Genomic DNA, 21395 nt, shown 5'->3' with positions numbered 1-21395 from the left:
TTCTTATTCAAAACAGCATCACAATGGGCTTCACATTGAGCCTTGCCACATCCCCATCTGAGTAGCAGCCATTCATCAGGCTGGCTGGCCTATCAATGACATTTCTCCCATCAGGGCTTCTATAAAATGATGCTTTTTCCCATGAAACATCCGCAAACATTTTGACGGGTCTGGCTTTCCCCTGCTGGATTACGGAGTGTCCCTCTCTCCCGCGCTAACTCCCCCCCCACCCCCCCCAACTATCTGCCTCTGCCCTCCCCCCCACCCTCTCGCCGCCACCCTGCTCCCTCTCCCCCGCGCATCTCTGAGATAGGGGCTCTCTCTCCACACCCCGGGACCTTGGGGCTCCCGTCCCGTCCATGGGAAGAGCATGCATTGCGGGTTGCTGGAGGAACCCGATATGGACTCCACAGGTAAGTGCGTGTGTGCCCCCCTCGCAGGCAGCGGGCTCCTCTCGCCCACCAGCGGGGACTTTTCAACTTGACCGTGGCGGCGGGGGCAGCGCGGGCGGCGGCGGGGGGGGGCCGCCCGCCTCACCGGCCTCGCAGGCGGGGGAGCCCGGGCGTGTGCGGGGAGCGGGGTGCGGGGGCCGCCGAGGGGGAGCCCTCGCTCCTGGGCTGGGGACCTCCAGTCGCACTTGCAGATACGATGGAGCGGAGGGTGGTTTCCTTTCTTTTTTTTCTTTTTTTTTTTTCTTTTCTCCTCCATAGGCTGCCGGCCGGCAAACTTAATTTCCTCTCCGCTTCTAGTTTTAGATGCTCGCTTAGGTTTGAGCGGAGCCTTTCAGAGGGGCGAGAAAACGAGTTTTATTAGGGAAGATGGTTGGTGGATTAGGGCGAGCCCAGCGCCGAGATCGCCCTGTCCCGCAGGCAGAGCCAGGGCTGGGCTGCTTTAGAGGGGAGGGAGTTTGGGGAAGGGCAGCGTGGGTCTCTTTCCCCCCGCACCCCCAAAACGATAGCTCGGCCGGACGGGAGGAGGGCTGCTGCAGTGCCACACCGGGGAGCAGCCCCGGCGGGAGGCGAGGGGGCACGGGCGCAGCGGAGGGGCCGCTCGCCCCGAGGGCCATGGCCGGACACCCGACGGCCGCCGCGGCCCGGCCCGAGGGCGGCGGCTCTCCCCGGGGGCAGGGCCCAGGCCTAGCTCTAGCTCTTCCCACGGCGGCTGTCAGCCGGCAGCCTCCCGAAACCACGGCACCTTCTCCCTCGCTGCCTCCCGCCGGCCCTGCCCGTGCTCCCCCGGCGCTGCGGAGCCCGGTAGCCACCGGCCGTAACGGCTGCGCTCCCTCCTGCGCGCAGCGCCCGCCGCCACAGAGAACCTCCGCGCTTTTCATTTATTGTATTAGCGCCGGAAAACAGCCCCTGCTCCGGCCCTCCCCGCCTGCCCAGGCGGACAGCTCGCAGGTTACGGCACAGCCCGGGCACGGCTCTCCCGCTCCTGACCTGCCCCGTCCCCTCCCGCAGCCGCCGTGCCCGGCGGCGAGGTGGCCGGCGAGCGGAGAGCCGGGCTGCCCCAGCCCCGCCGGACCCCGCAGCGGGATCGGGTCGTCGTCGTCGTCATCCCCCCCCCCGCCGTCGCGCCTCCCCGACGGCCGCGGCGGGCCGCGTCCCGGCTGCTCCGGCGGGAGCCCCGCGGCTCCGTCCCAGCTCCTCCGGGCTCTCCCGGCGCCGGCCCGGTGTAGCTGGTGCGGGTGGGGACGGGGCAAAAGGGGCGGCGGGGCAGCCCGCCGGCTCCCCGCCGCCCCGAACCCGCCAAGGGTTTTCTCACCCCTCGCCCCCAACGCGGCCAGAAGAGCATTTTGTAAAATTTAAATATTTATTTTAAAAAAAACAAAAACACCAAACCAAAACCAGAAGGGGAAAGAAGGCTGCGCCTGCCGCGGTCCCGGGGCGGGGGCTCGGCCCCTCGCCGGCCGCCGGCGACACCGGCCGGGTTTGGGCCACTTTTACTGCCGGGGCCCCGGGACAAAACCCGGGGGGGGGCTGTTCCGGCGAGCAAGTGCTCGGCGGGGCAGGAATCGTTGTGTTCAGGTCAGGGCGTGTGCAGGGTTTAAAAGAAAGTTGCACTTGTGTCCGGCGGCACCGCCGGGACGGAGCGAGGGGCACTGCTGGCAACTTCTCGTTGTCGAGAGTAACGGGGCTTGAGGGAAAGAAGAAAAATCAAACCAAAGCGAACAAGCCCCGCGTTTTCTAGCCCTGCATTCAAAACCGTCCATCCTCGGGCGGAGCCTCCGTAGCATTCGTTCCTTAAATTCAGAATGGTTATAATAAATGGCAGCATGATTGATTAAGATAATATTAATCAGAAAACACTTTAGTCTTGCTAAACAGATGGCAAGAAAAGTGGAGCTTTGCAGTTGTCTCATTCAGACACCTTAACCTCCCTTTCAGAGGACTTAATCCAATTAGCTTTTCTCCTGAGTTTCAGTTGTTATGTAAAGATCCTTTTGCATTGTGGAGAAATATGGCTTCATTGAAAAAAATCAGTCATGTTTTAATTTCTCCTTAACAGTTTTTCCCTAAAGCAGCGGGATTAAAAAAAAAAAAAAAAAAAAAAAAAATCACCCGCGGCTCTAATTTTAAGGCAAGGGACCGGTGGGGTTCCTTCCCCTTCCCCCAGCAGCGCCGTGTGCTTCCATCGAGTTTAGCTCATGTCCCCCTAACCTGGGCAGTGACCCACGGGGGCTGTCACCAAGCCTAAACCTATTTCTGGCCGTCGGGGAGCCCCGGGAACCCCCCACCCCAGCCGCTCCCCTCCCAAGGCAGGGCGCCGGGGGGCGGGCTGGCGGCCGGGCGGCCCCGACGGCGCTGGCGGGGAGCTGTCCTCGGGGGTCTCCTGCTGCCCGGGAGCGGGGCACCCCCCGGGGTGGTGGCGGGGGGGGGGGGGGAGGTACACGTCCTTCTCGGGCGGTTTGTGGCGTCTTTCCTCGCCTCGCTTTGCCGCCGCCGTTAACTCCGTCAGGCGCCCGCCCGCCTCCGGGCGTAGTTTCTGAAGCCCGTGACTCCCCCGAGCCGGGCCGGGGGAAGTTTGCAGGCCCCCCCCCGGGACTCGCCCGCCCGCCCCTTCGCTGTGGGGCACAAAGGGGTCCTCCCGGGGGGGGGCCGTGTCCGGCTTTTGGGGCTTGCCGGGGCGCGCCCGCCGCCGCCTACCCTGCGCTCGGCCCGGCTCTCGCCCCCCACCCCCGGCAGAGCCTCCCGACGCCTCCGTGCCCGCAGCCTGCCGGGGCACCGGGACCCCCATCTTCGCCCCCGACAGAGCCCACCGGGTGTGGGTGCTCGGGGCCAGTGCCCGGGGAGCCCCGGAGGGCGGCTGGGGCGGGGGGAGGCAGATTTTGCAGGAGATGCCGAGTATTAATCACAGGTTTTCACAGCCGCAGCCCCCCCTAGTGACACCGGCACGGTGAGGGCGAGGCGCTGCCGGCGGGGGTGCACGGCCGGGGGCGGGATGGGGGGTCCCGCGGCCGCGGCGGCACCGCGAGTTGGCACCCGGCGCAGGGGGAGCGCCCGGGGACCCCCGGTGCCCGCCCCCGCCGCCCCGACGGAGCTGTCCCAACGCAGGAAACCCCCTCCCCGGGGGTTTTCGGGGTGCCGCCCGGTCAGGGAGCTGCGTGGAGGGGACGCGGGGCGGCGTGGGTTTCTCGGGGGGCTGCCACCCTCCCCGTCCCCCCTGGGAAAGCGCCGCGCCGCACCGCCTCAGGGAGCAGGAGCCGAAGGGAGCGGAGGCGCTTTCTTGGAGTGCAACTTTTCTGCATGACTCAATAAATATCCCTCGTTATTTCAGTGTTGGAGCCAGGCAAAAACTCCGCTGGTTTCCAAGCGCTAGATGGATGAGATCCTTGGGACGTGAAGCTGAGACTTAGGAGCTGATCCAAACCCCATTAAAATCAGCAGAAAGCCTTTCAGTGCTGTCAAGGACGTTGGGATTAGGCCCTTAAAGCAGTTCGTGTGAACCACGAAAAGCGGGTTTCAGCTCCTGAGCCGAACACGTTGTGGTGGTGGCCAGATTTCGGTCCATATTCTTGCAAATATACGGGCGTTGCAGCAGTGGTGGGTGACCTTTTCTATGAGCTGGCATTTAGAAAGGATCTGGCATATAAGCACTGATTGAAGGGAATTAATGGCTTTCATGTCCCGGTTCAATTAATGAAATTGCCAGTATTGATAATAAATACTTGAGTGCTAGTTGAGAAAGCAGTTGTGACATTTCAGAACAGAACTATAACGCTGAAGCGTCAGGTCCTAGGTCTCGATTTTTTTTTTTGATCCAAATGAGTGGTTGATTTTGCTGCTGAAAACTGTTTGCTTTGCTTATTGCAACACAGTTTACTAATAGATAAAGAGGAGCTTGCTATTGGCTTTTTTCCTTACTTTCCCGGAGTACTTTTCATACTCAAGCAAAAATGTGGTTTATTTTTGTTCTAGTAAATAAAAGAAGTTCTTTACTGTTCCAGGATTTGTGTTTATAAAGGCTCTTACCTGCTTAGCAGTTCAGATGACTCAATGATTCTTTTGAATCCTAAATTTGATATAATATGGACATGCAAAAGAAACACCACTGGTCCTTTATAAAATTGAACCTGACTATTTGTCTTACGTCATTTCGTATCTTATAAGACACATGAAAGAAATGGAACAAACAAAAAAAAACCCAGCAAAAATGTTTTCTTTCCTGCTGGCTGCAGAGTTTCTGCGGACAATGTTTGCGCAGTAGGGCCTGATCCTTGGCAGCTCCCTCTGCCTTCAGCAGCAGCAGAACTGGGATCTACGCACAAGTCCCAGCACTGGATCAGGTCATCATTCCTGAGGGAGTTTTAATAACTTTGTAAAATCCATAGGGATTTTTTAAAGGTTTGTAAATTGGTCAAAATTTCCTTGAAGTTCGTCTTTTAAGTCTGACTCAGAGAAAAGAATGATTTTGTGATTTATTTGTCTGTTAATGAATTAATTCTGAAATACTTAGGGAGAGGGAATTGTGATACTTTTCACTGCTCCGCGATCTGTTATTTACCTGCAGTAGAGAAAAGGTCTTTAAAAGGATGAAGGGAAAAAAGAATGAAAACAAGCTTTTGCATAAGAATAGCCAGACTACTGTAGGAAACTATTTCATGTATTTAAGTTACAGTTTAGGGTTTACAGTCCTCAAGATTTTATTTGGGTAAAACCCTCATTAAAGAAGAGACTCTGGATTCAGAGAGATAAAACTTTTGTTTGTGAGGTTATAAAGAAACCTGTAACCTCAGTTGGTCTATCGCAGCTGTACCTTTACTGTAGTAAACCCCTATTGAGCGAAAGATCTTCTTGAAATTAGAAGAGACCATTTTGTGCTAAGATACTTGTGATGCTGTTAGAGCTGTCCCACAGAAAGTCATCAGCACCGTGCCCAGCTTCCATCAGTGTCGCTGCCTTGTTTGCTTTTAGAAAATAAGTCTGGTTTTCAGCCACTGAAGCAGTGAGCGTGCAGGCAAAGAAGAAGGTTAGCGTAGCTGTAAATCTGCAGCATCTCCCCGTGTAAACACCTCTTCATTTTTCTAGCTTAATTTGCAAGTAGTTTGCAAGATAGGACAGCCGTAAGGAGGAGCCTCCGCTGGGATACTGTTTCTATACGTAGGATTTCACCATAGCAAAATAAAGATGAAATTGTGCGATCACTGAAATCCGCACGGTGATGAAACGTTAGTGCCTCTTCAGATGAAGACTTTTGAAGAGGTGGCCTTAAATACAGCCAGGGCTTGATGGTTCATGACAATGCCTTTAGAGCAGCAGTGGGCTGTCATGTAACTAATACAAATATAAGGTCAGTCCTTTGGGGATACTTGATGTGACATTCGAGTCCAAATAATTAGCTCACAATTCCGTGAGCACTGAGGTTTGTGAATTTTCTGAGTTCACTCGCTTGTCTGTTTCCCTGCATCTGTGCTGGATTTTCTATTTGTTTCATTGTGTCTGAAAATGAATACCCCGTACGATCCGACCCTGCTGGAGCCCAGCGCCCCGGCGGCCGAGGGGATTTGATTGCTAACATTCTAGTTAGGAAGATGGATAGCATAAAGGATATTTGATGGCTGAGCGATCCTATACATAACAAGCGTAGGAAGGAAGAGTACGTGGTGATTATTAAGCCAGTGGAGGCCCGTGTAGGCTTTTTTAATATTTCTGTACAAAAACCATGTTTACACACATCTTCTAGGTCCTGTAGAATTGTATATATGTGGCGCAGAGTTTCTGTGTTTAAAACTGTAATACAATTTGCTGTTAGAGATGGGTCCTGATTCTGCGATGGCTCCACAAGGGAGACACCTGTTGAAATCCATGTGTGTGCCTGGGAGAGGGCAGGTGCCCAGGGTTAGCTCATAACGATCCCTCCCAACGGTTGGGAATGTGTCATAACTTAATTGCAGCTATTTTACATGCATAACTAGCAGTCCTGGCCTGTCTTCATTTACATTTATTTTCTCCCACAAGTTTTGCAGCAAGAGCAGTTTATTAGCTATAAAATACTAGCCAGTGTTAGAAATGTTGCTTAAAGTCAGTGGCAGAGTCTCGCTGGCTTGTTGCAAGAGCTGTGGTTTCATTCTCTGTATATAAGTAAGTGTTGGGTTAAATACTTTTGGCCATTCTTTCCTTACTGATAAATTTCAAATCAGAAAAAAATGGAGAGGGTTAAATAGAGCCTTGGCTCTCACTGCCCCCAGTAAGGAAGAAAAAGCTCATTTGCAGCTTAAATTGTTGCAAGACCGAAACATGGGGCTCAGTGCTGTCCCATTTCCTTCGCTTCAGCTACACTTAAGCACTTGGTTTTCTTTTACTGGTAAGTGAACTTAATTTCTCTGAGATGGAATTTATTACAGGAACCAAGGAGTCGATTCACAGCTATGAATGATGGGTTTGCAATTAATTAGCAGCTTACCCTGAGCATTTTTGCACAGGATCCCAAATATTATGGTAATGGGAAACAAGACATTTTAGATAGTTGTAACATTCTCTGAATGAGTGATTCCCTGAAACTTACAGCCCTGGGAATTAGAGGCATTAATTTCAGAGCAGTGGCTGGGGACATATGCTGGGATTTAATCAATTTTCTAGGCTTGCTATAGCCTGATGCTGTGGTCATCGCTCTGACAAACTTCCTGCTGGAGCTTTGGGTGCTCATGAACCCCATGGCATAGACTCAAACACTTGGAAACACAAAATCCTCTTCTATAGGGGTTTTGATTTGCTTGCTGAGATCATATCTAGAGAAAAGGAGATTTGCCTGGAAGTAAGGACTACAAGTTTTGAGTGTTAGAAATTATTGCCTCTTTTTTTTTTTTTTTTTTTAAGAATACCATCACTAGGAATAGAACTACTTGTTGTTTCTCACCTTCTCTTTTTCTCTTTTTCAACTTTGACTCCTTAGAATAATGCTATTAGACTATCCCTTTTTCTTCAATGAAGCCATTTTTACTGGTTTGGCTACTTGGGGCGAGACTTACAGGCACATTAAGTCATGTAGAACTCATGATATGGAAAATGCCTTACATGCAAATGTGAGCTTGCAAATGAGACCCCTAAGCCAACAAAACAGGCCTGAGCTTTTTGCTCTTGTATAGATCTGTAAATTCAGATCTAGTTTGTGCTAAACTTGTAAAGCAATAAAATATCAGAAATGCGGTGACAAGGGGAATTTAAAAGTAGTGAAAAAAGCCAAATGTAGGGGTAAATACAAGTACCACTAAATGCAATGATAGAAGGGTCAACATACTCTCTTTTTTTGGTTTTTTTTTTCTTCCCTAGAATGATACTAATTGCTAAACTATTTCAGAAGTGCTACAACTACCTCAGCTGCAGCAGAGGAAGGGCAGTATGGAGGGGAAGCCCAATTCATAAGTGGGATCTCATGAGCAGTCATCCAATGCTTGGAGAAACCACCTGTAACCCAGAGCTGGGTCGCCTGTGGTGACAGCAGTCCCTACCTAATTCAAAACACCCCACAGAACATTGTTTCTACAACCCATGACACTTTCCAGAATCCTGTAACAAAGGTGTAACCTCCTGCAAAAGACCAAAAGCTCCTGTATGTCAGAAGACAAGGAGGAAAGGCTCTATGCTTTGTTAATACTCTAGGATCTTGCAGAAACAGGCCATTTGTTGATTAAAATTCATGGATGGTTGAAGGAAGTAGACCCAATCCTATTCTTCAAAGAGGAAAAAAGCAATCCTCAACACCCTGACTTGCGTGGTTCCCACCTCATCTGACATTCAGTTTAACCATGAACATGTGGCAGGATGTCCTAATTAAGCAAATTAGTATTTAATGCTGTTAGCTTCTGTGACATAGCTTGTGGGTACCCTGCTCTTGGCTGTTGCCATTTCTGATGCTCAGAGGAAAGTAAAATCCTGTTCCTCTACAAAACTTAAACAACATGGGGAAACAAAAATTCTTGCTGGTCCTTAAGGTGACAGTGACCTGATAGACACTGTGAAAAACCACGGTGCAAGCAAATGTGGAAATGGACTCCTACTCCACAAGTGCTATGTATCAGGGTACAGCAGTAGCATGGTGTTCTGTGACGAGAGATGTCTGCTCCTGCGGTGGGTGTTCCCTGGGTGCGTGGGCTCACGAGGTGGCTGGAGGGAACGGGCTGCTTTGCAGAGCCTCACCCACCCCTCAGCACAGCCCTTCAGCTCCAGCACTCTGGATGTCGGACCTGGCTGAGCAGCAGGTCAGAGATTTCCTCGCTAACACGTTTGGCACCCCAGGGTCAGCAGGAGAGGAGCCGTGCCCGGTGCTGCGTGTGAGACAAAGATCCCGTGGGGAACAGACGTCACCTGAGAGCCAGACCAGGAATTCTCACGCAGAGCTTGACAGGTCTGCAACACTCACCTCGTGTCAGTAAAAGGCTGCTGCTTCTGGGCCTCTCAGGGTCAAGGGTAGAATGAGCTATATTTTAGTGATCAAGGAAAATTTGGCCTTATGAGAGGCTGTGTGCAAATGACAGGTTTGCTAAATGGCGTGTTGTGTTTGCACGCCAGCCTGTGGCCCAGCTGGGCCTCCTGGGTGCTCACTGTGTGACGCCATAGTGCACTAACTCAGAGGAGGAGCGCTTAAGAGACCTCGGAGGTCCACAGCAGAGCAAGGCAGCTGCTGGGTGAGATTTTGTCTGTGCCTTGCGCAGGCTGAGAGCTGAGACACCCAGCAGGGCGCTCTGCTCCTCTGTAAACTGCGCCCTGTTCTTCCTTCCTCCCAAGCCGTGGCAATAACGGATCCTGCTGGTCGGGTGGACTGGCTAGCACAGGTTTCCCAATGTTGGATAGCATTCCTCTCCTAAATGCAGAGTCATGGGGACAATACTGGTGCGGGGGCCCCTCTAATGCAAACATTTTTTTTAAATGAGTTGTGGTAGGGGCAGCAAATGGCCTCCATTGTAACGAGGTGGGGAGAACTGGGGAGGACTGCATTTACAGAGCAGTTTAATCACATGGATGGAGCAGCGTGTTCACCTCTCCTCCTTGCTGGGTCATTTCCACTTTGAGCTCTGCAAACAGACCGTCTATTGAGCAGTTAGTATTCAGTGCTGAATATTCAATACTAGACTCTTGTTTTGGTGAGTCTTAGGCAAAAAAAGAAGGAGGAAAGAAGACTTCTCTTTTTTCTCATGTTCCCTCCCTGAGTTTGCTTTGCATATTGTTCAGAGGAGACTAGAGGCTTCTCAGAAAAGCCAGGCTCCTAGTTTCAAAGCACTGGTCTACTTTCATAGTACTTTCTAAGGGGAGGGAAGCGACAGTGTGGAAGGGACTAAATTCATACAAGGTTTATGAATCTGTAAGTCTAGGCACATTGGGACTGAGTGAAGACTTTCCGACAAGCACATTTCGGCTGTGAACTTAATAGCATAAAATGCTTGCTCTATATGCTCAGATTAGTTCTGACAGGTACCAACCTTTGTGGGAGTACGTTATGATGATTTATTAATGTCCTTTCTGCTAGTTTTGGTATGCAGATATTTTCTGGGTGCATCTGAGAGCTGAAAGAAATGGCATTCTTTACTTGTTTCTGTCTAGTTAGTGACATATTTGCTCACAAAATGGTTGTGAATAATGTACTGCTGCATCCTTTGACAGTAGCGAGCAACAGCTAGATTCGGAATAGATGTCCATAAAGTGAGGAGAAGCGGCCACCATTTGAGTAAATGTAGTTTCTCTTTTCTTTGATTTACACTCTTCTTCAGTCACATGATTGTCTCTTTCTTACTGCTACAATTATGTCCTGACACCTGAGGTTTTTTTGCACATATGTCTCCATCTGTCTTCTCTTGTACTTTCAGTCTGCCTGACTGGATGCTGTTTCTAATGAGAAATATTTACTGTAGTCCCTTTCCTTCAGGAGCTGACCTCTTTTCTCCTGATTTTTTAAAAAATCTCCTCTCTGTAGTTACTTTCTTTCCTCCTGTTCCTTATTTCTGACCATGCCCTTTTCTTTGTCGTTCATTCTTTTGTTTCTTTTCCTTTTCTTTTTCACATCCTTTCCAACAACCAGCCTTCTCCCTCTTCTCTCACCTCCCTGAGCCCCACAACCAGTGTATTGTGTATCTCCCACCCATATCTCACATCTTTTCATTTTGTCATCTTTGTGGGCCCTTCTCACTGATGTACTGCCCTTTCTGTGCCAAATTGACCTGTCTGCTGGATTCATCCGCTCTTGAGGCAGAGGGAAGAATTTCATGGGTACTTGATGCAAATCCTGTTTCTTGTTGAGTGGCAGACTTCCCGTTCATCCACGTGACTCCAGCCTCGTGCACTGGTGAAGCGGAGCTGAATTAAGGATTTGAGGACTCCATGTCTTCTCATGCACACTGGTGAGCTGAGGGACCGTGGTAGCAGCTGGGAATGTTTAATGCAAAAGCTAGTGAGCAAAGACTGCCGTAGGGTACGAGTATAAGAGATGTTGTGATAAGTACCCAGAAATGGAGACCCTGTGAACAATCTTGTGTGTCTCATGTTAATTCTATACCATAAGAAGTTAATGAAACAAGGCAAAAAGGGCATCAAGAGACTCTGACTGAATCTGAAGAGATTCTGGGAGAGAACAGGACTGGCAATAATCAAGGAGCATGTTTGCATTTTCTTGGAAGGAAACATTGCAGCTAAATTGGGAGACAACAGCAGCATTTACATTGGTTCATGCAGCAGATCCTGAAGGACTGAGGATCTGTATAACACATCATGTTGTGGAAGCGTGAGGGTGGACTTTGCTGTATGCAGAGTTGGTGCTTGGAAAGCACGTGATGTGTGTGATTATCTTACTCGTGAAAAGGTTGCTTGCATGTTGCACAGCCATGTAAGTTAAGCGCCCTGGGAGAGCTGATTTGGTCAGATACTGGTGTCACTGGCTTAAATGACCCTAGGTGAAAGTGAGGAAATGTCGCTGCACTGAAATCGGACCAGGTGAGGTTCTCTTTGCTCTTAAATGAGGAATAGCCTTGATGAAATTAAAACCAAGTGGCTATTTACTGGTCTGATGAAACTTACTTTTCAAAATAAAATGATAGCATCCGTGTGTGACCGGGAGAGGGAAAGGGCTACTCCCAATTAACATGCACACTGAGTTGGAAATGCGGTAGCAATATGGTATGTGATTCCAGAGAAAGGAACGGGTAGGACTTCAGAAGGCCTGTCTGTTCCAGGTTAGAGGCTGCCCTAAATGCCAGAATCAATATGCATAGGAATCTTGTATTCTAGGGTTCCTGAGGGTGCTTGATCTACATTTGGGATGCAGCTTCTTAACAAGGAATATTGTTGACAGAGTACTTCAATGAAAGTATCACATTTAGATGAACTTCTGCATAGTATGCAGAGTAACAAGAATGTAACATCTCATAAATTCCAGTTTTCCTACCCAAGTATTCTAGAGGACTTAAAAGATGAACTGTGGTGCTTTTTGTTATATCAGTTTAAACACGGCATGGTATTTTTTAACATACCTTATCAAATGTGTTAGTAGAAAATCAGTACTAGGAGCAAAGACCTGGCTAAACAAAACAAAAGAGCTCTTACAGATTCAAGAGAGTGATTCTTTGCATTCTTATGATATCATGGTGAATCTCACGATGCTTCATCAGAATCACAAGTCAAAGAAAAAGAACAAAAACATTCCTGCCAACATCCAGTAAGTGCCCTGGACCAATGTCCATTAACCCTGAAATAGTTCCAAGAGAACTGTATGCCAAGGAACGAGAACAAAAGAAAGGACTGCAACAAGAGTGCCCGACATTTTCCCCTGTTGGAGATGAAGTAAAAAGTTAGATTAGCAAACAAAACACCAAGGTATCTGGCAGCTTGTCAGGGTTGCGGCTCTACCATCTGCACCAAGGCCATGTGTCACTGTCATCCCTGAGGAGCAGGTCTCTTGGAAGAACAGAAGATGGCTATGCAGGACCAAGGAGGACACTGGCATGATGTTCCTGACAGCTCACATGCACTGACTGAGGGATACGTGCCTTGCCAGCCCATGGCACTGAACGAGGCAGCGAGGAGCAAAACCAGGCTCTGTGTGGCTCCTCGATGGTCAAAGAGGAGCTGTTTTGTGAAGGAGGAGCGTCAATGCGATGGAGTAGTCGGAGCAGCGGTTGGACGATGGCCCTGATGTGGTCTCACAAACCTTTCATTTCACAATAGGGAGGAGGGAGATTACACCATCTATGAAAGCCTAAATCTTAGAAAATCCCCGTGTGTGTGATTAGCTGTCTCTAATAGCTTGTTCTGCTTGATTTTAGTTGATTTTGGTAAGTTTAATGCCCTCCATGGGAGCCAGTGGCGTTACAGGCACACAGTTGTTCATAACATTGTGCAGAGGGCAAGCTAGAAGATCTTGTTCAGGTCTTAGTTTTACAGTACACTGAGATTTCGGAGATAAAGTGATTTTAGTTTGCCTTCTTTCAAGCAGTGTGGTTCTTTTAAAGCTTTGAATGTGCTGCTGTAACCAGCCTTCACAGCACTGCAGCAGTGTTACGCTTCTCAGGTGGCAGATGTGCCTGTAACCAGGAGTGCTGTGCTGCAAGGTGTGAGACTCAGAACATGAATCCTGCTTCTAGTCAGAGCAGATGTTATGTGCAGCAGGTACTAGAGCAGGCTTTTAATAGTTTGAGGGTCAGACTTCAGGTTTATCTCCTAATCATTTCCCCTGACAAAAGTCTCTTTTGCCTTTAAGGGACAGTTTTAAACTATCAGTTTGTCTTCTAAGTTGATATGACCAATTGGTCCAAGACATTGAGGTATTATAAAGTGTGGTTTTCACTTGCACTAGAGAAAATATTAGATGTACTGGCTCATTTTTTGCTTTACTTTCATTCATATGGCAGTTAGAAATCACGTTTGCAGCACACTAAGGGATAGTCAAAGCAGAAACTAGTCAGACATTATGAATTTAACAGCTGTAGAGGTTAGAAGTTCTCTGTCCACAGCAATGGTGCAACACAGACAGCATGAACAGAGGGTTTGTCGGGTGGTGGCATGTCTCAGAACATGTTCAGAAAGATAAGGTCTTCAGAGAAAAGCCTCAATGGATCATGCAGACGTCGGTATTTATTCTGAGACATACAACAGAAGCAGCTGTCAGGGCAGTGATGGTTTTCCTAAAAAAGAAAAAATATAGAATATCATCCTATCAACTCCACTGAAAAAATTTGTGGTAGATATGGTATCTGGTTAGTACCATGGGCTAGCAAACTGGAAAAGGGAGGTTTTGTGACGTTTGGTCGGTCTCCTGAGCTTTCGAGGTGCTGCTCTTGCCTGCTAAATCTGCTGTTTGCAGCCACTTTCTCTTGGCCTAACAGATCAGATGAGCAGCTAGGCGGTATTGCTGGCCAGCTTGGTACTGAGACACTTGGCAGAGATGCTGCAGGAGGAGATGAGTAACTCTTCCCTCTGAGAACGACGAACAAATAACTCAGAGGGGTGCTAAGACTCCATATGCATGACAGGAGTTCCTCCTCTGTCACAGGAACTGTAAAATTAAGTCTGTCATCACTTTTGGATATTCATTTTTCCAACAGGTCCTCTTGTAAATCCACTAAAATTTGGTGGTCCTTTATATTTGCATTATCTACATTTTATATACCTTTGCTCACAGTTACTTTCTACTTTTTCCTACATCTACCTTGAGAAATGGGAAAAAATTGCAAGAGCAGCTGTGAATAAAAGGAAGGAGTTGGACTGTTACAGCTGCACCATCCAAGTTGGTACATAGCTCGGGTAGTAGTTTGGGTCCTGGCAAATCTCTATTTCGTTTTCTAGAGGTAGCTCTATTTCAGTGACAAGCAAACTTGTGTGGAAGAAATGCTGGTCCCTGTGCAGAGCACTAGGAAAATTGTCATGCTTGTTGGCAAACTGTTTTAAAATTTGGAGTACGGGAGCCAATCTAGAGCTGAAGGTGTAGGATAGGGATTTCTGTGCAACTGCTAGGGCTGTGGTGAAACAAGCGTGTGGTGATTGTGCAGGCTCTGATACTGTGATTACCACAAGCCCTGGCTATGTTTCTAGAACATGAGGATTCTCATCTTGTACAATTTCAGTGAAAAATAGTGATTCACAGTTATGCCAGTGATATGACCACATCCAGATCAGAGGATATGGCATAACTGGGTAAAACCAGTGCAGTTAGTAGGGTAATGAGGTGAGACAAAATGCAGCTCAGATTAGGTGACCACAGAGTTTCGTTCTGCCCGTAAAATCTCTTAATCTCCCTTCAGGATGCACACACATGCCCACAGGGCTGCAGCCAGAGGCTCTGGGTGTGCTCACCTCCCAGCTGCACAGCACAGCCCCTTCAGCTGCTTTTGGCATCCTGCTTGGGTGCCGAGCAGGACACGGTGCCTCTCAAAGGCCAGAAGAGGCTGTGATTACAGGTTGTGCTAACGGCAGCAGCTCTTAACCCTCCTGGCAGGACAGCAGCTGCAGAAGCACTGCCGGCTGTGGTCAGGCCCACCTCCTCTTCCCCTCCGCAGAGCGAAGCCCAGGTGGCTCTCACACTGCTCTGGCTATGGCCATGCACATGTGGGAGCAATGAATGGTTTATTTTCTGGGCTGCAAATATGCTAAGCCGATAACCATTACACAAACAAATTAAATGTACTGGCAGTACACAGGCACCTCTGCTGTGTTCTCTCACCTCAGCTGAGGCTCTGGAGGGAGAAGACTTTCAAAGGTGTCTTCCAGGAGCAAACCCTTCCTTCTGAAGGAGATAATCTGTCAAAATAATTTGTCAAAGATATATTTAAAAAGCAGTTCATGCTTCTCTTTTCTGATAGTTCATGAAAGCTCCTGCCCCTGAGCAGTTCTCATGCGTTTGCCTCTATTTTGGGGAGTCCCAGGCCTGCCTTCCCAGCTCAGTGTTTGAAGCACCATACAAATAAAAATACTCTTGTCGGTGTGAAGAGCCTTGGTGGGCACAAGGGAAAGCCATGCAGGCCTCTGTTCTGCCAACTTCTGAGAGCAAGCTCAGTTTAAATTTCTGTTGTTAAAAGTGTGGTGGGTACATTTAATGGAAGAGGAATACTCTCATGCTTGAGGTTCAGTGGATGTATCAGTCTTAGCAAGATTAGGATCAAAAAGAGCTGGGACAAAATGAAGGCCAGAAGTAGTTTCATAGTTCTTTTAAACCCATCTTTCAGCACTTCATTGGGAACAATTTATATTTTTTGTTTGTGTCATCATAAGTTATTCTGCCAGAAAATTGACACAGGAAAAATTATTGTAATTTGAATAGCCATTTCCTTTCCCTCATGTTGGAATCCTGCAGAAGATACAATGTATCTGTATTCAGTGGTATACAAAATTATATAACAAAAATTGTAAGACTGAGGGACATGTTTGTGTGCTTCATGATAATTCAATTTGATCTTTGCAAAACTGAATAGTTGATACACTATTTAAAGGTACATCTTCAAAACACCATTAAATACACCTTATTTACATTCTTTGCTAGTAAGATTGTAATAATTTCCATACTGTGTCGCAGTACAGGTATAAGTATGTGACTACACAACATATTGCTACTAAATATGGATTAATCTATTTATTTTGCCTAGATGTTTTCTGGCTAGTGCTGATCCTTGCTCAAATGAGTGTGCTGGTACAACGGAGGGTACGGTATGCTGGGGCTCAGAGTGGGAAGGAGTCCTAGAGAGCAGGCAGAGGAAATGCCTTAAGACTTGATACACTGAAAATGCAGCAAGTAAAAATACACCCTGTATGAGACAGGATGTTTTTGCTTTTGCTCTCACAATCACTTCCCACTAGAAATCTCTGTTTTCTGCATGTTGTGTTAATGATTCATCATTGTTTTCAGGTCTGATAGGCACTTCTCCTTAATCACCACCTAAACTCTCCATTATTCTGTGACTGTTCCTGATGTGAAATCCTGTCTATGAGAAGTTTTTAAGGTCCAAGCGCAATAATTTAGGCTTTAATTGCATAAAACTTTCCATACCAAGTGACGGCTTGTCTAGAACAGCGCTGTAGTGTGATTGGGGTCAGCCTTGGAAGCAAGGGATGAGACCTCAGCCTCGAGGCACCAGCGGTTTAGCTGCGGGTCTGTTCCCCCAGCTCTGCAGTGGACAGGCCCCAGTGCAGCCGGGTTGTGCACCCGGGTGTGTGTCGTCAGGACAGGAGCGTTCGACGTGTGCAGGGCTCTGCCCAGTGGGTTCGTTAGGCTGGGGCAGGATCTAATGATATTAACTCTGAAAGAACTTCTAAAAGTCAGACTTAGTTTTGACTTTTTGTTTGCTCCGCCTCTTTCTCTTTTTTGTTTTATTTTAGGCAGATGCTATCATATCTGGAGTCTGTGGGATCCTGAAGGGAATATTTTAAATTTCAGCAAAACTGTGGTTGTATTTTCTTTTAATGCCTGAAGGCTTTCTTATTGATATTGAGAGTTAAAAGCTTTGTAAAAACTTTTTTTCTTTATACAAGCAGTAAGAAATATCTACTTATTAAATGAAGGTATTTATTAGAATATTTATTTATACTTACATCACTTGGTTTATGAGATAATACAGCCTTTAAATAGCTGGTTAGTTTTGTTGCATTTTGTCACCTGCCAAATAATTTGACAACTTTGCCATAAACTCCCTGACATTTTTGCTCAAAAGAGTTAGTTTTCTTCATTCTTTGCTGCCAGACAGGTCATGTATCTTTTCAGGCTTGAAGAATTTCTATCAGCAATTTAAATGCAAGGCCACAAAGACAAAGCCAGACTCAGGCTGCAGCGAGTTGAACCAGGGTGATTCAGGACCAAAGGAGCTGCAGCACATAATTAAACAGTAACTGCGCCCTACTCCAGAGACTTTATATCTTGCAGTGTAAACTGCCTGCTTTACCAATGAAAAAGAGGTATATGCGCAATTATCAGAGACAGCACGTGAACAAGGATGGTGAAAATTGTTATCAAATGACACCTAAAAAGTTTTTTTTTCTTACTACTTAAGCAGGGAACGTGAGTAAAGATGGCTGCTGCCAGTTCCCTGCTGCCGAGGGAAGAGGATGCGTCCCAGCTTCCCAGCTCTGGGTGCTGGGAGGAAAAGAAAGGGCAGAGCTGGGCATCGGTCTCTCCTTGGCGCTAATGGCAGCCGCCTTTGCTTTTACTCCCTGCAGCTGGGCTCAGAGCCAAGGGAATTATATACAGCCATGGCTGTGCGCTGAAAGGAGGAGGAGGAGGAGGTAGGGTAATCTTTCTCAAGGCTTCTTGCACCTCTCTCTGATGTTACCCTCGGCAGCAAGTTTCTCTTCACCTTGTAGTGATCTGTGAGGATCCAAGCTCCTGTCTCCCAGCTCATGGTACTAAAATGGGAAAGAAGAGATACTATTCGCTCTGTTTTAGGGTAGTAAAAGAAATCTGGCATGAAGCAGCCATATCGTGTTGGCCTTTAGACGAGGAGGTGATACACCCCCACCCGATGCAGCTGAGCAGCATGAGAAGGGAAAGCCTCAAAGTTAGAGTTGCTGGCAGGCTTGTGGGTTAGTAACTGAGCAGGAGCCAATTAGACAGCTCAGGCCTCACTGGCAAGTTTTAAGTTGCTCTGTCAGCAAACTTAAACTGATTTTTGTACAAGGCTGTGTTGAATTTGATGGGAGAAGAAATATCCTGAAAAATCTATTGACAACAAGAGTTATTTTTGCTGATTTTCAGAGAAGTAACTCAAAGGAGCAGGCTATAGGGAGGAGGCAGTCATGAGGCTCCTTAAGCACAGGGCAGTTCGATGGCAAATGAGGAAGACGCACACAGGGACATGCTTGTACTGATGAAGGCAGCACCGTAGCGTGGTCCTGCTGCGCATACGCGGGCAAACAGGCAGAGAGAAGGGAATGGTTTGGAGCTGCCACAACCTCCTGAAAAACAGAAGCACACAAAGCAACGTACCTGGAGTCTCATGGCAGGGCCTGGAAATCAACTCTGAAGGGCTCTCAGCAGACTCTGAAGTTGTACACAGATGCCATTGCCCTTCTGTTTGTGCAGCAGTGGAGAGTGTGTGTACAGAGGAATATACACAAGTTTGTGCAACTGCCTGGGTTTAAAAGGCATTTTTTCTATAGGATGTGTTTGGCCATGACTATTCATACATTTATTTATTGGCATCTAGTGCTGAAATGAAGTCACACCAACTTTTACTTACTATAAACCAGATGGGCAGCTTTCCCAAGACACTTCAAGCCTGCTGCTGTGATGGGTTTTCTCTGGCTAGCAGGCTGCTGCCTGCACTGTGCAGGTAGCCTGATGTGTCTGGAGGGTGGCTTATGGAAAAGAATCTGCAGCCATTTCTGTGTCTTTGAAGGTGTTTCTGGCTCTGGCAGTTTGCTGACAGCAAGGCCTGTTTCCCCTTATTTCTTGTGCATCTCTTTGCTCAGTGGGGTTTTTTTATGTCATAACTTGTGGGGTTACCTTGCAGCCTTCCCACCTATCTGTTCTGACCAGAGAGCTCTGTGAGTGTAAGTTCATATCTGCCCACGTGCATGCCCTTGAAAAATAGTCTTACGAGGGAAGTCAGTTTATTGTAGCAGTATCGAGGGGCTCCAGGCAAACTCAAGGACTTGTATTTCATACTTTGTCCAAGGAAACATATAGGAAGGTGCAACTTTTGCACTGAAGGCCTCTGCTGAGCCTGGTGCATCCTCTAAAGTCATCAGGGGATGTACATTATAGCTTCCAGAAAGAGGAACAGCAGAGTCAGATCAGTGTAATGCTGTACCTCATCTGACTGGCAAGAAAAATAGAAAGTGGGGACAGGAGTGGTTGAGTACCCGCCGCAGAGTGACAAAGGTTCGAGTAGCTCAGTGGTTGCTGAGTTGCTACATTGGACTCGTACCAGCATGGAAAAGATCTTGGTATGGCCTGGGACTCTACCAGGGTGAATGGCGTCGTAGGACTGGACTTCAGAAAGCACAGTTTGAGCCCTGCTGTGAAAAAAAATCACATAAATGATTTGATTTTACACATATGAAGAGTCCTTTCAAAACCAGTGGAAATACTGGAGTACATAAGTCTTTGCCAGACTAAGACTTAGAAATTAATGCAATTTATGTGTTTCAGCTGCCCATGTGAGATGATTTTTTGTTTTAAATGTATCATGTGATTGGGAGGGGAGAGAATATCCTGAGGAGCTTTGTTATGTACATGGAAGTGTTTCAGTCTCTGTCGTTTAAAAACAAACAAAAAATGAAACTAAAAAGCAACAGCTAAGTTTGAAAGCAAGAAAGGATATTCTTGCTAAATAACCTCAGACTGAGCATGTTTTAACAGAAATGCTACAGAACACCATCTGCTGAAAACCAGTGCTTTTTTTTAGTTGTATATGTTGGGAGTTTATTTCTTATGCAAAGACAAACACAAAAAAAGAGCATCTTTGTTCTTTTGCAGAGAGTTGGATTGAACGATGTCTCAATGAAAGTGAAAACAAACGTTATTCCAGTCACACCTCTCTGGGGAATGTTTCTAACGATGAAAGTAAGTAACTTGTCATTCATTTAAAATGAATGTGAACGTGTCCAAGTTCTAATTTCCTGCTATATAAGTTTTTAGTACTCTGTAGTCTGAAGAGCCAACTCAATTGACACATCCAATAGTTTTATTAATTTTTTTTCCTCTGGAATATTTGCTATTTTGCATTATTTAAAAGGAAGTAATACTATCTGTTAGTTAAAACAACCAGAAGAATTTGTGTGTCACTGAATAAAGGTTGGATGACCTCTGAAATGTGCTGATAGTATTAGCTCATGAGTAAAACCATCTGTTTTGCTTTTCACTGGTGAACACCATGCAGTTGAAATACAGGAAAAAATGTGCTGGTTTTCAATACAATGTTTTTCAATCAAATCATACAGATAAATTTTTTCTTTTGAGAATTAAGCAATCACCAGATTTAAAAAATAGCCTATTAAATCATGATATTGCTTCCTTTTTAGTCATAGAGAGGAAAATTATAAATCTAGCTGATTTTAGCTATTTTTCTTATCTTTTCTAGTTACAGTAATTTTAGATCTTGATTTTCAACAGCAGGTAATTAAAAAGACTCCAAAATACCTTAAAATAACCTAATTGTTTCTTTTTAAAATTGTAGGACAATTTTTAGTTTATCATTTAATTTTCCCTGTTCATGCAATTTCTATTCTACTTAATTTGCCTGAAGCAAAATACTCCACATTAGTTTTCCTCTCTGGACTTCATATGTTAGTTCATGTTACAAGATATTAATGCAGACCTTAATTCTTTAATTCAGAAAGACTCACATTTTTATAATATTCAAGCACATAAGTTTAGAAAATTTATTTTTAATAACTTCTTAATTGCTGAATGTCCCTTTTACATTTTTTGCCTTTTAAGAAAACTACTTTATTTTGAAGTCATAGTAAAACTACATGCCTTGCAGCACAGTGTTTTAGTGGATCCCAGAATTTGGTGTATTGGGGCCCTACTCTTATTTGTCCAGGGATCTCTTTTGAGGCAATATCTCTTCTGAAGGAGAAAGGAGGTGTTACAAACATGGTATTTATTCATGACTACCAAGGTAAGAACAGTGGACAAGAATCCTTAAAGACAGACAATAAAACTTGGACAGGTTTGATTTTTTTGTTTTTAAAAATTAAGGAATTAGAACTTAGTTTCTCTTTAAAAATAAAATTGTAATGAATTGCACTGAAATCCAAAAAACATCTGCTTGTTAATTTGCATTTTATGAGAACCTGTGAGACTTAAGAAATTCATTTCACTGTGATGCTACTGAGAAAGTGATGGGAAGAATCTGTAATGAATGAGATGTGACTTCAGACTCTTAATAGGGTCAGAATTCAAGATTCAGCCCTATTGACTTCAGTGAACTATTCCTTAGACTCACAGTTCAAGACAGTATTGTCAAGGTAATTATTTAGCAT

At 46.5% G+C, this 21395-nt stretch overlaps 1 protein-coding gene across 4 annotated transcripts in view; it reads left to right on the top strand.

Annotated features, from left to right (window-relative positions):
• Nucleotides 1-305: 305 nt before the first annotated feature.
• The window catches only part of RFX4 (regulatory factor X4), a 98284-nt gene continuing 77194 nt past the window's right edge, over nucleotides 306-21395 (top strand). For 3 of the 4 annotated variants that reach the window (XM_074825322.1, XM_074825317.1, XM_074825316.1), the window contains exons 1-2: nucleotides 306-413; nucleotides 19885-19971. Coding sequence is in view for 3 of the 4 variants with exons in the window: in XM_074825317.1 (XP_074681418.1) it covers nucleotides 371-413; nucleotides 19885-19971 (130 nt within the window). In the remaining variant the exon portion in view is untranslated. Of the gene's footprint in view, nucleotides 414-10737; nucleotides 10832-19884; nucleotides 19972-21395 lie in introns of all 4 variants that reach the window. The other variant, XM_074825318.1, reaches the window with a different exon arrangement.

Source organism: Strix aluco, chromosome 5 (assembly GCF_031877795.1).
Source record: "Strix aluco isolate bStrAlu1 chromosome 5, bStrAlu1.hap1, whole genome shotgun sequence".
Taxonomy (NCBI): Eukaryota; Metazoa; Chordata; class Aves; order Strigiformes; family Strigidae; genus Strix; species Strix aluco.
The sequence above is the reverse complement of the archived record's forward strand: the minus strand, read 5'-3'. Positions and strand labels throughout refer to the sequence as shown.